The 18,460-nt window shown below is 32.8% G+C and overlaps 1 protein-coding gene across 2 annotated transcripts in view; it reads right to left on the bottom strand.

Annotated features, from left to right (window-relative positions):
- Window positions 1–221: 221 nt before the first annotated feature.
- The window catches only part of LOC138694769 (very long chain fatty acid elongase AAEL008004-like), a 173,099-nt gene continuing 154,860 nt past the window's right edge, over window positions 222–18,460 (bottom strand). For both annotated transcript variants that reach the window (XM_069818802.1, XM_069818801.1), the window contains exons 5-9: window positions 15,578–15,634; window positions 11,107–11,212; window positions 8,602–8,738; window positions 5,030–5,215; window positions 222–2,215 (exon numbers count right to left, since the gene is read on the bottom strand). In XM_069818802.1, the coding sequence (XP_069674903.1) occupies window positions 2,030–2,215; window positions 5,030–5,215; window positions 8,602–8,738; window positions 11,107–11,212; window positions 15,578–15,634 (672 nt within the window). In that variant the 3' untranslated portion in view covers window positions 222–2,029. The remainder of the gene's footprint in view (window positions 2,216–5,029; window positions 5,216–8,601; window positions 8,739–11,106; window positions 11,213–15,577; window positions 15,635–18,460) is intronic.

Here is an 18,460-nt window from a genome sequence, read left to right as displayed (position 1 = left end):
ATTTCTCATAATGCTGACTAGACAGAAATACTCTCCAACATAGATTTCAAAGCTGAAAATTATAGTGTTTGTGTGAATGTATGTGTTTGTTGAATAATTGTGTCTTCATATTTATAATAATGTCATCTGTTACTTTCATATGACAATAAAATTTACATTTTCACGAATTGATATGTAATTTAGGAATACACTATTGTAAAGAAAAGTAATAAAATTGTGAATTTACCTTCAGTCATCTTGTTTTTTTTATTTCGGATTTATTTCACTTACAATAAATATTTGTTCAAATAAATTCCAACACGTGCTCCTTTAAAATTGCCATTTTTGAAAATGTAGTACATTATATGTGGGATACACATTTTATTTATTACATTTGTCTTCCTGTTCTGAATGACTGGTAATACATCAATATAAAACCTTCTCTGGGCCAATATATAGGTCATACAAATGTACTTGAAACTTTAATTTGCACTTAAAGGTCCCATAAGAGTGTTGTATGTAAAATACTATCAAAACTAGTACACAGTCTCTTCTCTTATTCGTTAAAGTACGTACATATACACAGACAAATGTACAAACACTCATGTACTGGCGTGTGTATCTGCCAGATTTTCAAGAATCATTGATGAGGTCATTGGTGACATTTATTAGCTTAAAAATGACAGAAAATGATGATAGATACCTCAGTGACACAATGAAACTCAACAGTCCTTTTGAGCTTACTAGGTAAAGATGACCACCTATATGCCATGGAGGTACACAGAGCTCCCATACTCTCGTGACCTTGGCACCGGAGGAAGTGAAGTGGTCAGCATCACACTCTAGTACCTTTTCTCTTCCAAGAAAGCCCCGGCTGAGTGAGACCCAGAGCAATTCTGGAAGTTATGACGAATTTAAATACCCCATCTTCATCTGGATTCGAACCTGCACTCTTCCAATTCATAGTCTCCCGCTCTACTGGGACTACCTCTGCTCGAGTTTATTGAGGAGTATCATTGTTACAAAATAATTGCAACTGTTGCCATCTGTTACAAGACATTCGACATATCATGGATGAAATGATTAATTTCTTAAAGATGCTGATGATGACAGACAACCAAGTTCATATACACAAAAACACATACACTCTCTCTTTCCCTCTTATTTTTTCTCACTCATACACATTCACATATACATAGCTTTCTGAGATATGTCGACCATATGATAGTGCACTCATTTTACTCATGTTGGATGAAATATTGAAGCGTTATTACAACATTTTTATAGTACTATTAAATGCCTATTATCTACAGGTTTATCCTCAAAATTGTTTGATTGTAATAACATTTTTCAGTATCATTGTCATCTGATTTTCAATTTCATATCCATTCTCAAGAGCCATTTCCGTTATTGGATTAACACATGAACATATTTTTTTGGTAGTCATGAGAATAATCTGTCTTACTTATAGTGTGATTGGTCTTGGAATGTTTGATAACAAAAATGTCTTCATTTTATGTCTAGTTACTTATGTTTGTATTTTTTACAAACTAGTGAGGTTTATGACCCAGCCAATGTCTTCTTTCCAACTTCAAGCTGCTTACCTACTCCTTTTTCTGTTAACGTCTTCATTTGCTTTATAAGACAATCGAAGAAATAAGTACACTTATGACTATTAGAGTATCTTCTCGGACAGTGTTGAAATTCTGATTAATATTTACAAGCCTATAATAATTGTATTTCCTTCACATGTATCAGTATAATGGAACTTTTGTAGTTTTTCAAATGTAAGTTCTGATAATATATTATATAAAAAAGACATTGTCTGTATAATTCTTGACGAGATGATATCTAACCTTGGAGGACATTTGCTGGGTGACATATGCATACAGCGGCCAGCGCCATTGTGATAATGAGACATTTCTCATAATTGTATGAACAACTATAGGTAGAAGATAAACTTGCAATAAAAAGAAACAATCTTTTTACTTTTGTCTATAGTTCTTTCTTCCATAAACAAATTATTTTAATTTCTAAGTCCTCCATGTTATTACTTGATATTCGAAGCACATTCTCTTGTTTCTGTTGTTAATGTTTGCCTAAGATGAAGATCTGTTGAAGAAGCCTTAATGTAGTAATCAGCTGCACGATTGTTGCTATAACCATTCAGTGTATGACCATTTGACTTCGAGTGTGTAACATGGCCGTTTGTTATTGTTCCATTAGTAGTGGCACCCTGAAACATTATGAAAACATGTTATATAAAAATACATTATACATTTTCATACAACTATGCATGGTCAGTCATTAGTGTATATAATGTACTAGTAAGTGAGAAGGTATACTCTATAAGTGGGGTGCATGGCATTGTTATGGTTAAGGCATAACGCTGCAAACTGGAAGATCGCGGGTTCGATTCCCGATGGGGTCGTGAATTTTTTCCTTCCAGCCGCACTATAGCCTTGGGGTTCATTCAGCCTCTAACAGAAATGAATATCAGGGGCATTTCTTGGGGGTAAAGATGACGGGCATGTAGAACTGACATCCCTGCTGTCATTAAATGCTAACTGTCTGTAAAGATGAGAGCCTTAACCTCTCGCCATCCTCTGGGCTGATTTGGCCTGTCATGGGGTTGGCTTTATTTTACATTATAAGTAGGGACAACATAAAACGGTGAATAAAATACATCAGTGTTGGTAAATGAAACTACTGTAATTCGTGAAACAATTATTTAAATATGTAAATCGTGATGAAAAAGTTTTAATTTAATTTAAACATTGAAATCACATTTAAAAATTGTTAATAAAACACTCATTCCCCTACAGGTTTCCCCGGTAGGCTATTAATAAGGGCAGTTATGTGCTAGATGGACAAAAGTGTCACATGAATATCAAAAACATTAGACCTATGTTCATTTTGCATATTACAACAGGCTGCATGGTTGCTGATTTATCAAAATACATTATTGCTTAGTCTTCGTTGCATGTTCTTTCTGAAAATGTGGTAAAATATTATACACATTTCTTCTTGTTGCATTGAGCATGAGCGACACCAGATTTGTATTTTCCACAGAGGGGTAATGCTTTGCACATAGTATAAAATGAAAAATAAACTCATTTTCGTACTTATTTCGAATGTTTCATGATCAAAAATAAAATAATTGATAAACTTCATCTTACGATGTTGGATGACGTATATACGTCCGTTGATGTGACATATTAATGAATATTTAAATACTTATATAGTCACAATTATGCCATGGCATGAAAGAAAAATTTCACAATCTCGAGCGGGATTCGCAGGAAGTCGCAGGTTCGAATCCCGCTAGAGGTTGTGAAATTTTTCTTTCATACCATGGCATAATTGTGACTATATAAGTATTTAAATATTCAAAATAATTGAATTTCGTGACTGATGAATGTATGATTCAGTGATATTCTTAAAAATGACATTTAACGTAAAAATTGCCAAAGTCGCAAAAAAGTGGAGAAAACAAGCAAAATTTGTGCCAACTCGCGATAGTGAAACGTATCTACAGAATGAGTCTCATTCATATCTAAAAAAATTTATAACTCTCTGACTCAATTAGTAGAAATTCGTAAAAAAAAAAAAAAAAAAAAACCATTTGCGAAAATCGGGTGTTCCTATCTATAAGTTTTTATTTATTTATTTTTATTTTTCAGAAATGTTACAATTTTTTTCTTATGATAGATTAAGGCTCTTAAGTAGTAAATTGGGCTGCTTCCAAGAAGTCGAAAAGAGGATAGCAATTGCAAAGGAAACTTTTAATACAAAAAGGAGCATCTTCTGTGAACCTCTGGAAACAGAACTAAGGAAAAGACTAGTGAAGTGCTTCGTATGGAGTGTGGCATTATATGAGGTAGAAACATGGACGTCATGACGAAGTGGAGAGCAGTGACTAGAAGCACTTGAAATGTTGATATGGAGAAGAATGGAGCATGTGAAAACAGACAGAATAAAAAATTAAGCTGTGTTGGAAAGAGTGGGTGAAGAAAGGATGGTGCTGAAGCTGATCAGGAAGAGAAAAAGGTATTGGCTGGGTCACTGGCTGAGAAGAAACTGCCAACTGAAGGATGCACTGGAAGAAATGGTGAACAGGAGAAGAGTACGGGGCAGAAGAAGATATCAGATGAAAGATGACATTAAGATATGTGTATCATATGTGGAGACAAAGAGGAAAGCACAAAATAGGAAAGATTGGAGAATGCTGGGTTTGCAGTGAAAGACATGCCCTTGGGCAGAACACTATGTATATATGTATTATAATTATATAGTATGTTGATAGTGAGTAAAGAACAAACTACGCATCTAAAAGTTAGGTCTTACACATTAAAATACTGTATTATATAATCCATTAAAATGGCTTCAACTTTTTGTACATCTGTAGTTCAAATATTAGCAAATTTATAATTATGTTTTCCATGCTTTCACCTATAAGCCTCATTAAAATAATTAATTTTATATAATATTATTGGATTTGGTAGTGTTTTTTTTTTCAGTGACCACATGAAATGATCAGGTTATACTATATAATATTACACCAAGAGTAAGCGAACTGAATATTTTGTTGTCTGTTTTCCTCATTTTAATTTTGTATCTTAATTTTATATAATGGGAAGTTTTCTGAAAACCTTGGTTATTCCATATTGGTTCTATCAATACAGAAATTGATTTCCATACCCTTTAAATAGGGAGAGATCGTTAAAATGTTATTTATTTATTTATTTATTTATTTATTTATTTATTTATTTATTTATTTTGCTAATAATTGTAACATAAAATATAATATAAACCGAAAAACTTTAGCTTGCCTCTGAAAGAATAGAACTCATGCTCAGGGGCGGATTCCTGAATTGAAATTAAGAAGTACGGTATATAATACAAAAAGAAAGAGACTTTTTTTTCTCTTGTACGGAATAGGGACCTGAATGCTTGTACTGCAGCCTGAGGTTTATCGTGTTTACCATTCCTATTCTGTGAATGCTAGATAGCTGAACTGCGAGTACAAACTTATCCCACTGCCACTTACCTTTTGAACTGTAGTTTTTCCAGCAGTTGATTTCCCTCTTTTCTGATAGGCTTGTTTGTAGAATTCGTTGAAGAGGAAGAAGAACATGACGGCATGCATGCCAATGAACCAGACAAATGCACGAGGATAGTTACACTCGATGAACAGCAGTTGGAATGCATGAACCATAATGGCGATGAACTGAATCTGTTGAATAGAAGTTTTTAATGTAGTTTCAGCTGTCAGTACCATAATTATTTATATTCAACAAATATAATATTCTCACATCAATTCATGTTACCAAACTGTCATTTAAGACATTGGTTGCTGATGCGAAAATATCATACATTTGAACCTATGTACATGTTTATTTGTTTGTGCGTGCATATGTGAGTGTATGTGTGCGTGCGTATATTATCTAACCATTCTAACCTGACGATTTCATATCCAGGCTTCGTATATTGGTTTCTGACAAATAAATATTATTACTATTATTATTATTATTATTATTATTATTATTATTATTATTAATACCATACCTAACAAGATGTTTAATCTGTAACTCCCAGTTTAATAATAATAATAATAATAATAATAATAATAATAATAATAATAATAATAATAATACTTACTTATTTACGAATGGCTTTTAGGGAACTGGAGGTTCAATGTCACCCTCACATAAGCCTGCCATCGGTCCCTATCCTGAGCGAGATTAACCCAGTCTATGCCATCATATCTCTCTCTCTCAAATACATTTTTATATTACCTTCCCGTCTACATCTCGGCCTCCCCAAAGGTCTTTTTCCCTCCAGCCTTCCAACTAACACTTTAAATGCATTTCTGGATCCACCCACACGTGCTACATGCCCCGCCCATCTCAAATGTCTGGATTTAGTATTCCTAATTTTGTCAGGTGAGGAATACAATGCGTGCATGTGCATATGTTGTGGAACTTTCTCCATTCTCCTGTAACTTCATCCCTCTTAGCCCCAGATATTTTTCTAAGCACCTTATTCTCAAACACCCTTAACCTGTTCCTTTCTCAAAGTGAGAAAATAATAATAATAATAATAATAATAATAATAATAATAATAATAATAATAATAATAATGATAATGATAATAATAATAATAATAATAATAATAATAATAATGAGCATGACAACTACAATTGAAAATATCCATCCTCAATTGGCGTTACAGATCGAGCCTTAGCCTCCTTTATCATCTATCCCCACTTCCGTGTATCCTTTGCTGCTGCCATCTGCTGCTTAATTTTCAATAGTGTTGATGATTTTGAATTCATCCATTAGCATTCTCTGGGTCTTCCCACTGATTTTTTTCTCTTCGAACTTGCTAAGCATTACTTTTTTTTTGGAAATCGTTGATAAAAATCTATTCGACTTACTTTCCCTACTCATTCCAACCTTCTCAGGTGCATGATGGTTGCTAGATAATTTTTCATGTACAACTTACGTAGTTCATTGTTGTACCTATCTTATTCTCCATGTGCCATTATCTTGGGCAAAACAATATATTCTTCTTTCGAAGATGTTGATCAGGTTGTTTGGTGTAAGCCGAGGTTTCCCTATGATACCCAATGATTGTCCCTATCAGTACCTTGTACATCGTCGTTCTAGACCTATGATTTACGTCTCTTAACTTAATTTTAAGATATTTTTTCTACTTCTGGGATGGTGATTTTGAAATTGTTTCCAATTTTGTTCAATCTTTTGAGCTTTTGTACCATCCTATTGCTTAATTAATCAGTCAGGTTCGCCTGCAGCTCTTTCCTTAATTTCTGGATTATACAGTTTATGTACATCGAAGTTGTACAAATTTTTATTCTTTGCAGTTTGGGTTTTCTTTCTTCGAGCTCGAAAGCTTATCTTGATTAAATAGTGACTGAAAACATAGTCTGCTCTTCATATGACCTCACATTTTTTATTCTCGTTATGTTTGGATGCTCTTATTTTTTTCAATTAATATAGCCGGAGGGCCTAATTAGTCAAATTCACTTTCCTCACCTCCATGCTGGGGCCACCTGGAATCTTTTAAGATGCGAAAGAGACAGTGGTGTGCGGAAAGTAACGGGAAGCTACCGCCTCTTTCCCAAGAAAAACTGCAAACATGGCATGATGAGTCTTTCCATGGTAAAAGATTCTGGACGTAAACTATCCCCCCATTTGGATACGACATTAAGATATATGGATTATATGAGGAGACAAAAGAGGAAGGCAGAAAATAAGAAAGACTGGAGAATGCTAGGTTTGCAGCGAAAGACCTGCCCTTGGGCAGAACACTGTGAATGAATGAATGAATGAATGAATGAATGAATAGGTAATATGATCTATCTGATTGACTGTGTTGGTGAGGTAAAATCCAGGTCTCTTTATGTACGGTATTTCTCGATGTGGGAACATTAATTAATTCATTCATTTACAGATTTCTGCCCAAGAACAGGGCCTTCACCACAAACCCAGCATTCTTTAATCTTCCCTCTTTTTCGCCTTCCTCTTAGTTCCTGCATACGATCCATTTATCTTATTGTCGTCTATCACCTGATACCTTCTTCTGCCCCGAACATTTCTCCTGTTCATCATTTCTTCTGGGATTGATATCTGGCCCCGGAACAATTTTTCCCTTGAAATTATTTAATAAGAACTATGTATGTCAGGAATTTGATAATGTGTTCGGATCCCGATGAGATGACGAGCTGCAGCCTGTATTCAGACAGGAGGTGAACATTTTGAACAGTTCATCTATGAAAATATAAACAGAATGCATCAAAATTATTCCGGCAAACAAATGCACTGAAATGCATTATAATCATACTTGCAAGCCCTACTCAGAAACCAAGTATTTCCGGATCCATGTTGGTATAACATTTTTTTCTTCTATACATATGAGGAATCAATACCTTAAGTTTTGCTCACTTTTTTCGTTACCCCTGTATTGGAGAAAAAATGAGAGTCACAAGTAAATAATAAGCAAAGACAAAGGTAATGTGTTGATTATATAATTCATTTCTTCAAAATGTTGGTGTAAGTGATAATGACCAACAGGATTTTTAAGAGCAGAGTAAGGATATGTGGCCATGAAATTTAATTTAATAAAACAGAAACAGATTAGAAGAAAAATAGGACAAACAATTACACATACCGGTACCGGTATTATATGAATACCGGTATTATTGAATTTTTAAGTGTACCACTATTGTTAGATTTTGTGAAATGAGTGGCAAACTTCACGATATTTTTAATATCTGTTATCAGATTTACATGTTAAGAATAATTTTATACTAACTCTTGCTCTGAAGAGAAATAATATAAATTTTATATTTATGAAAATCTGTAACTTGTGACATTAAGCATTTAAAAAAATGGTAGCTGTTACATTTGAACCAAAACTCATAATTCAGACATAAATTTAACTTTCAAAAGGAACTCAACTAAACTTGAAGATAATCAAACCAAAATACAAGATGTAATTTATTTCAGTAATATAAAATATCAATTCATTGCAAAAAGAAACCTTTACTATGTAACACTTAATTACTTAAGACTAATATTTTATTAAAATATATTTTACCATCTGGAAGGTGGTAAGATACTTCTTCCACCAGAGGAACTTCTGGTATTTAGGTCCCATAGCAGCCAAAAGATAATATGTATACATAACAATATGTACAAAGGTGTTTATAAATCCAAAAAAAGTACTATGTCCGCCTGTAAACAAACAAATACATAAATGTCTGTAATTAAAATTTATGAAAATATTTCAGTAAATACTCTCTGGATACTATTGCTGATATAATTAAAGCAAGAGCAAGATCATTTTACAGATGACGATTTTTTCAGTATTCAGTATTCATTTATTAGTTGTCAATAGACTTGTATAGAAATTTCTGACACTGTCAAAATCTTAAAGCTACATAAAATCTTAAAATTATAAATTATTAATGTCAAAATTTTAAAGCTACATAAAATCTTAGAATTATAAATTAGTACAGTAATGTCAAAATTTTAAAGCTACATAAAATCGTAAAATTATAAATTAGTAACAGATTATAAATTAATAGCATTAAGTGACATTTTGCGAGATGACTGCTGATTTCGAATCAATCGCCAGTTTGTGCTATTTAAATTAAATGTCGGTACTGTACTTAAAATGAGTTACTGCTATTGTTGAGTAAAGATTCTGAAATTTTTTGTGCACACTATGCATTGAACATGAACAAAATTTATCCAGTAGTTGAAGTTAAGAAAGAGAGAAGACTCGTAAAGGTTTACTTATAGATATTAATACAGACATACATGGGTACATAAAAACAAACAATAATGCTAGAAACCATGTTTCAATGTTTATCAAATTTCTGCACAGAATTTTGTATCGTCACAGTGTTTCATTTGTAGTTCATGTAGTGGAAAATAAAAATTTAACTTACAATGGCAATGTAAACACCTTCCTACTACAAAAAGGAGTAATTAGAATAATAGTAGGTGCCAAATCTAGGGAATTGTGTAGGACCATTTAAAAAAAAAACTACAAATAATTCCCATGGCTTGTCAATATATGTTTTCATTAATAAATTTCCTCGTATGTAATCGTGAAAAGTTGTAACTAATTCAACAGTTCACAGCATAAATACTCGTCAAAGAAATGACTTTTATACTCCATTGGCAAATCTATCGTGCTATCAAAAAGGAGTGCGTTATATGGCAGTAAAAATTTTTAATAGCCTTCCTATGGATATAAAAAATCAAACTCAAAACATAAGAATATTTAGAGCCAAATTAAAGAAGTATGGTACCTAATTTCTCACGTCTTCTGTTCAGTAGGTGAATTTATGACATTCAACAATGCTGCATGAATGTTTCTGTCTTATGTTAAGTATCGATACCAACCCCTTATTTTGTACTAGTATATTGTAAAATTCTTCTGTATATATTTCAAGTAGACTGTGACTATAATTAAGACTTTGTATAGTACTATCACAGTCTAGTGCATACAGTCACGAAGCTCAATACTTAGGGAATATGCATCCAATGACAGTTGAACTTTAGTTGCTAGCCACTAGGATCACTACTATCGTACAGTACTCTCAGTTGCCAACTGCTTGGAGTATTGTATTGCGAGAAACGCAAAAAATCACCTCAAGCTTCGTGATTGTATGTACTAGACTGTGGTACTATTAAGATTCTTTTGACATGTTCCATATTCTAGCCCTGAAGTGATGTATGAATACCATGAAATGTAAATGTAAAAATTCTGACGCTTCAGAATTTTAAATGTTATAGTTTGGGGGAGAGGGATTCTTCTGTACTGAATTTGACCATTAAAATCTTCTCATAATAGAGAATTATTGTCTCCTCTTTATCACCAGAGATATGGTCACATAAGTGGCAGTAAGGCTTCTGTTCATGCTAATGGTTAGTGAATCATTGATAAATGGTGAAATCACAGCAGGAAAGCGGAAATATTCTGATGAAATCTTCCCGATTACAATTCTTAATTACTGTACCACAAATTATACGTAGGTTTCACTGGAATTTGAACCAGAGTATTTGGATGTAAATCGAATGAACTAACTTCTTGGCTAATTGAAATCATTGCTGAAAAACTAAATTGGGGAGTAGCGAAGTAAAATAAAATACCTACCATAAGTAAATTTTATACAAATTTTTAATAATAATCTTTATTAAACACAAATGTGTACAACTTTTAGACATTTTCAATTTATTGTAGAGACCTGACTCGGAACCTCACAGAGTGAGGCTGATTGTGGAGTACTTTGTAGAATAATGACGACAATAAATTATTGTGAGGGGAAGTGGGAGAACCCCGAGAAAAAAACCCTCGCGCCCGTTTTATCCACCACAAATTCCATCAGACCCAGACGGGAATCGAACCCATGTCACCTTACTTCAATAATATAAATCTGTTCATTAATCTATTATTCTTATTTCATATGGTTTATCTGGTTCCAGACACTGGCATACTTTGGTAAGTTGTCTTATGGGGTACAATGAAGGAGAATCACATTTAAAATAAGTTTTACAGTTTTCATGATTTATCTTGTTGATTTTTACCAACCTGGGGTAAATTTAACTCCAAACCATACACTCATAGGCATTACTCCATGATGAATGACGTGAAGTGTAGATACATGCTGATTCTTTTTTCTAAGTACAAAGAATATCTGTAACATAAAACGGAGTGAGATTAGATTATATTTGAAAATATTCGATTAAAAGTAGTTTAAAGGCAAAAATGCATATTTTTACAATTTGAGATTATTACAAGTATTCTTGGCATTTATGAGAACACCTTAACTGATCAAATTTAAAAGAATTACGAGGGATTATGTAAAATTTTATTTTGAAATAACTCTTTCACATGGCAATTAATTAAATTGATCAAAATTAAACGTTTGATAAATTTCTGTTACTATTACTGGAGTTCCTTCATGGAAGTAGCTACGCAAACAAAAAGAAATACAGCCAAGGTATATAATCTCATACTCATGAAAACTGGTGCAATGGATTTATTACAAACTTTTGGAGATTTTCTCTTTTCAATGTAAGCCTATACTACAATATTGAAAAAATATATTTTACTGAAATGTATTAAAGCATGCCTACACACACAAGTTTAAGTAAGAATGTTCATTATATCCTAAATCAGTAACCATTAAGATGTGAAGTTTTCCAAGATACATATAATGTAAGGAGCAATGATGAACAGAAATTAAAAGAATTGAAGGGTTGGCGGGAAGAACGATGAGGGTCCAAATAACAAACTTTAGAGAAAAATGAATTTTAAACTTTAAAACAGTCTGCTTTAATTCGTATGAGTGTCATTACTTTTAATTTTTTTTATTGCATCTGGAGATTTTGTAATAACCATGTAAGCCTCTATTAGTTCTCAACATAATCCAATAGATGACACCTCTAACTAAAAAATTTCATTTTATGGACCCTCATCATTCTTCCCGCCAGTCCTTCAATTGGATTCTGATAGATAATTATTTTTATGTCCTTGTTCTTAAATTAAACGAACAGGAAATAGAATTAACCTTTAAAATAAAATTGAATGGTATTTACATAAAAATATGTATAGCTTTCGAAGCATATCTTAACATTTTCAGATAATGTTTAAACTATGGAGCATTCCTATGCAGCAGGTCCCAGGTAGTAATATTCCTTCAACTTATATGAAAGTAGTGTAGAGCGTCCATCCCAAGGAAACTAAGCAGTAGAAGGTGGACTGGATTGGTCTGCATAAGGAAGTATGTACGAACCTGTCATATGCTAGCCTATGACCTCTCACTACCCACCAACAGATTTTGTTAGGTAGAGTCTGCATTGGAATACTCTGTATATCAATATCTTAATGCTACCTAGTGAAAAATGTAGTTGGTACTAGAGGTGGAGCATGACAGAGTTTTGTCGTCACAGCTTTGAACTGTGATAGCTCTTGAGAAATCGCTGTGATAGATAATAGCGATTTTTTCACAGTGTGATTTTTGTGTTCTGATGGTTCTTGGCAATGGCGATTGCGATTGTTGTAACGCCCTGGCATTTACAGAGTCCAGTTTTCCCCCCTTCGAGGCCACTTGTTCTTACCCTGTGACAAGAAGTTCGATGTTATAAAGAGGCCACTATGAAGAAAGATCGGATTTACACATTGAAGGAGATATCTGCAATGCGTCCAAGATGTCTCAAGAAACAGTAACAGTGGTTGAAAGTGTCATGCTTCTCGATTTTAAGAACTTCTGGTCCAGTTCTATAAATTATTTATCAGTAAACTCAACCTAGATCAAGAATGCTACTTGTGTAGAAAATGAACATTTCAGCATATCAAAGTTTCATTTTTTTTTAGTATTGTAAAAGCATCAGAAGCACGAATTATAATTGAGGGTTCAGAACGAAAATCAGGGATCTGCAAATAGGGGAAATTGTTAGACTTGTTATAATTAATTGATTAACTAGCGGACTTACTCGTGTTAATTATGTAAGTTTGTGCGGCTTACAGCTGTTTCAGTGCTTCACGCACCATCCTCAGAGCCTACTAGAGCTCGGCGTCATCTAGAACTTCTCTGCCTGTTATGTGGGTGTGTTTGATTGTTGAAAGGTGTTGAAGAGTGGAGTCAAATAGTGTGTGTGTACTGAAATTGATCTGTGTGTTGAGAATTTGGTCGGGATGTGTTTTAGTGTGTTTGTATATTTCGTATTGTCCTAGTGTGTTGAGTTTTTGGTTCTTGGGTTGTATGTGCAGGATTTCCATGTCCACATTTATGTTATTGTATGTATGGTTAGCATTGGTTATGTGATCGGCGTATGTAGATGTATTGTGTCCTCTGGTTATTGCTTTAATGTGTTCTTTGTAGCGTGTTTGGAATGATCTGCCTGTCTGTCCTATGTAGAACTTATCGCAACTATTACATTGAGTTTGTATACACCTGTGTGGTCGTATTTATTTGTTTGTGTTTTTTGTGTGTTGAGATGTCTTTGTAGTGTGTTTTCTGTTCTGTATGTCATGTTGTATTTCTGCTTTCTGAATGAAGATGCGATCTTATGTGTGCTTTTGTTTTCATATGTTAGTGTGATGTATTTCTTGTGTTCTTGTGTTTGTGTTGTGTTTTGCGTGTTTTTGTGTTTGTTAAGTTTTTGTTTTGTCTTTCTTATGATGTTGTCTATTATGTTTGGATTGTATCCGTTTTCTTGTGCTATGTATTTGATTGTGTTCACTTCTTCATTGTAGTGTTGTTGGCTCATGGGTATGTTGAGTAATCTGTGCACCATTGTCCTGAATGCAGCATGTTTGTGTTGTATGGGGTGGTTAGATGTGTTGTGTATGTGTGTGGTGGTGGTGGTGGTTGGTTTTCTGTATATTTTGAAGGTGTGTTTGTTGTCGATTTTTTTATGGTGATGTCTAGGAAATTTAGGGAGTTGTTGTTTTCAAGTTCTAGTGTGCATTGAAGTTTAGGGTGTAATTTGTTTATGTATTGGTGTAGTTTGTGTATTTGTCTTTTGTTTCCTTTGTATAGTATGAGTATGTCGTCTACGTATCTGTGCCAGTTTATTATGTTGTCTGCATATTTGTTGTGTTCATTGTTGAGTATGTATGTTTGTTCTATGTTGTGTAAAAATATCTCTGCTAGTATGCTGGATATGGGTGATCCCATTGGCAAACCTTCTGTTTGGGTGTAGTATTTGTTGTTGTGTGTGAAATAGTTTTGCTTTGTTATGATGTCTGTGATTTCGATGATTTCTTCGATGTATTCCTGTGGTGTGTTGTTGTCTATGAGCATTTGTTTTAGTATCTGTAATGTGTCCTGTATTAGTATATTAGTGTATAAGTTAGTGATATCGAAAGATGCTAGTGTTGCACTGTGTGGTATGTGTTGTTGTTTTGTTTTGTTGACGAGGTCTATAGTGTTCTTTATTGTTGTCTGTTCTCTGAATTTTATGTTGTTTCTGATGATTTTGTCCATGTGTGTGGCTAGTTTGTGTGCTGGTGCCTGTTTGTAGTTGATTAGGGGTCTGATAGGTATGTTTTCTTTGTGTATTTTGGGTAGTGCATTGAGTTTAGGTGCTGCTGGTTTGATTGGTTTGAGTTGGTGTTTCATGTTGTGGGGTATTACGTGTTTGCTTTTGTTGATTGTGTTTTTTTACTGTGTTGTGGTATTGTGTGGTGGGATCTTTTTCGAGTTCTGTGACTTGTTATCTTTACTTGCCAGTTTTGATAATGTATTGGATGAACACTTAAACAGTACTACTATTTTTAAATATACTTTACACATTATACAAAATGACTTATTAGACAGTATGTATCATGTATACATCGAAGATCTGAAACAGAACATTAATTCTACAGATTTTGTTGTTGTGCAGGCTGACGAAACAACAGGCATAACCTTCAAAAGCCAAATTGTTATTACTTTGAGATATATAAAAGGTTGTAAGCCTGTGGAAAGATTTCTTTCTTTCAAAGAGGTAAACAACCGCATGGCTAACAGTTTTAGCGAGGTTCTAAAACAAAGTCTACATCCTTTCAATTTAGAAAATAAACTCATAGCTCAAACATATGATAGTGCTGCAATAATGGGTGGTAGTTTTAATCGTATTAGGCTGAACTAATTTTAAGCAGAAAAAAATTAACTAAAATGAAATGAAAAATGTTGATGCCATTATTTAACATATACCACACAATTTGTGAAATACCAACAAAAATGATCACAAGCCGCCACGATTAAAAGGGGAAAGGAATTAAAGAACTTATGGATTTTTCGTTAAAAGATACCCATGTCGGCGAATTTAAACATTTTTTTTCCCTCTTCTGAAAATCATTTAGTGGCCATTAAACAGTGTGCTGTAAAATCGTTTCTAAGCTAACTATTGACTGAAAACACTCGATTTGTTTGGTTGAAAATCTTGAGCATAGGATAGTTTTTTGTGTTTATCTCAGAACTTGTCTAAAGATACTTAGGTCCCTATTTACAATCACTCATTCTTATACATTTCAAGAAATTGACTCCCTTTATCATGTGGTTTATACTTACTGTATCCATAAATTCCGTAAATTTTGAAAAATAGTACCACCAGCATACATGTACCATCTGAAAATTTAAATCACAATAAGAACATTACATATAAAATTAAAATAGGTACGCTACACATGCATATTAATAAATCTAGTCTTTAAGGACAATACTACAAATAGTCTTATAAATGATGTCACATACTAAATCATAATGATTTAATTATGCATCATACTTCTATGTGTTTCATTTAATTAAAATGGATAATTCTTTCTAATATAACATGCATTAATTATGGGATATTAATCATGCTTATGCAAATTCCTCAGACAAAACTACGTAGGTAATTTGAAAATCTCTGAATGGAAGGGAAATATGGAATAGGGCTTGAAAGTATTCTGTATTAAATTAATTACATATTGCAACTTTTAAAAATAAATGACATATGTCCAACATAATGAAACAATGATTAATGAAAGAAGAAGAGGAAACATATGTTGAAATGTATGTGTGTATATTCTTAGAGATGATCCGACTGTGAAAGAAATAGAAAAGACACTTCACTTAAAATGAGACAATTATGACACACATGAAATTGAGCTGTATTACTTATAACAGTTCAGTCTTGGAAATTCTGAGATATATTTTTACTACGTACTTATGCTAGAAGTATTTCAGGAAACATTCAACAGAACTTACAATCAAGAAAAATGAATTGACCTAAAGATCTCATTCACACGTAAAAAATGCTATATTCTGGAAATAATTTTTACAATGGATTATTTAGACTTTCACGTTAGAAGTATCTAATGTGTAATACAAAATAATCGCACCTTTTAAAAACAAAGAAAATTAAGAGTACAGTACCTAGCCTATGGCTATACATATTATTCAGACATCAATACACATATTATTCAGACATAAAAACTTCAGCTGTTGAGCTCATAAATAGACTAGTATTAAGGTAAACTCTGAAGTCTTAATAACTCGTTGAGCAGGTTGAGAAATGTGGCGTGTATGTCTGTGGTGCCAATATAAAAACTATTCACCAAAATAAGTATAAATCAGAACGATTATGAATAAGATACTTTTTATTAAGAAGAGAAACAAAATTTGTAATGACTGTTGTGGGTTTGAATTCTGTTTTGTGTATAAGTGTTTGCCTGTTATCAATATGTCTTTTGTTGTTCTTACCTCATGCTTAATATGAAAGTTCAATATTATTGTACATATAACGAAAAGGCCAAACCCTGACAATGCTAAAAGTTTTAAGAAGAATAAAATGAGAAATAACAGTTAGCTTATAAGTCTGGAAGTAATACTGAACTTCCGCAACACAGAATAATGTAATCTACACATAGTAAGTTTAAAATACGATATTGTTTTAAAGTACTGGTAGTTCCTTTACACCAAGGCCGTCAGTGTCACTATCAGAACCAATATTTACATTGTTATTCTTATTGTCACTTCACTCGAACTTGAGTCTTTTTAATATCCATTATGATTTGTTTACCATTATATTTAATTATGTCATTGCTATGCTAATATTGTTCTTCTAATTTAGCGTGAAGAATAACTTTTTTCTTTCCATGCCATATAAGAAATATTGACAATATTTCTGGGAGAAACTTCTATCTTTCAATAGAAATGTGCCATCTCTCTCCTTACTCCTTATTTTTTCATTTCTTTCTTTCTTTCTTTCTTTCTTTCTTTCTTTCTTTCTTTCTTTCTTTCTTTCTTCTTATATTTCTTATTCGTCTTCTTCTTTTTTTCATTAACAAGTTTTTAAATTAATTCCAGTGAATTGAAATAACAGTTACAGGAAGAGAATCTATGATTTCCAGTCTCCTATCACAAGTAATTTTATAAAAACAAATGACTTAAGATTTTTTCCGACAAATGAACCCTGTCACACTTTCTGGATAGCTTTGGACAGAGTGATACAAATCTGTGTTCATAATAGCTTCTTAGAATTTAGGCAGTTCGAATAGAATTGTTTACATCACATCAAATCACGCACTACATGTCATATCACATGCATAATATATTTCATCATAGTAGTTGCTTTTCGTTCCGAATTGGAGCACTAACAAATTTTTCACTAATTTGTCGTCATTAGCATCGTAAGAACTGAACTCAGCTTCCGCTGAAGATATTCATATTCATCCAGTTCTGTTTACTTACACGCTGAGTAGCTAGCTGTTTCATTCACTTGCTTATATTTTTAAGCATGTTCAAACAAGTGAATCCATCAGTGACAATACTCTCAAGTAGTACTGGTATCATTTTATAATTTATTATCTTCTTCTTCTCGATGTGCATCAGGTTCTAATGGTCTGCCAGGTTTTCTAATATATTACCCATAGGTTTTACTAATGAACACCGTGTAATTTTAAAGTTGTCCATAGGAGAAACATTATTTTTGCATTCTACTGTTATAATATTTATCTACATGATGAAAAAATGGTGCAATTTCTAATTTCCAAAGTTACTAACATATTTATTTTTTATCTGGTCTGCTATTATAACTTCAGTTTTGAAACGCTCTTGCCAAATTCTGAGTCATCATATTCACTCTGTTTAATTTTTTTTCTTTACTTTATAATTCATATATGTTTATTTTAATTTTCTTCTATAAAATTTATATAAACATTTTTATATTGTAAAATTCATGTAGGAGAGTATACTGAGTCCTTCTGGGCTACCTCCAATGGGAGGCAGTTATTATCTATTATCTCTTGCTGCTGCTATCCTTCAGAATTTAATTTCATTCAATACTAATATTTTTCTGCCATTGGAACAAGTGATCCATCTTCACTACAATTCAGTAATTTATAGGCTATCTATTATATTAATATATACAAATTACGAAACTTAATATATTTTTTTGAAAGAGGAAAGATT

This window comes from Periplaneta americana, chromosome 2 (assembly GCF_040183065.1).
Source record: "Periplaneta americana isolate PAMFEO1 chromosome 2, P.americana_PAMFEO1_priV1, whole genome shotgun sequence".
In the NCBI taxonomy this organism is placed as follows: Eukaryota; Metazoa; Arthropoda; class Insecta; order Blattodea; family Blattidae; genus Periplaneta; species Periplaneta americana.
Note: the sequence above shows the minus strand (reverse complement) of the source record. Positions and strands in the feature narration are given on the sequence as shown.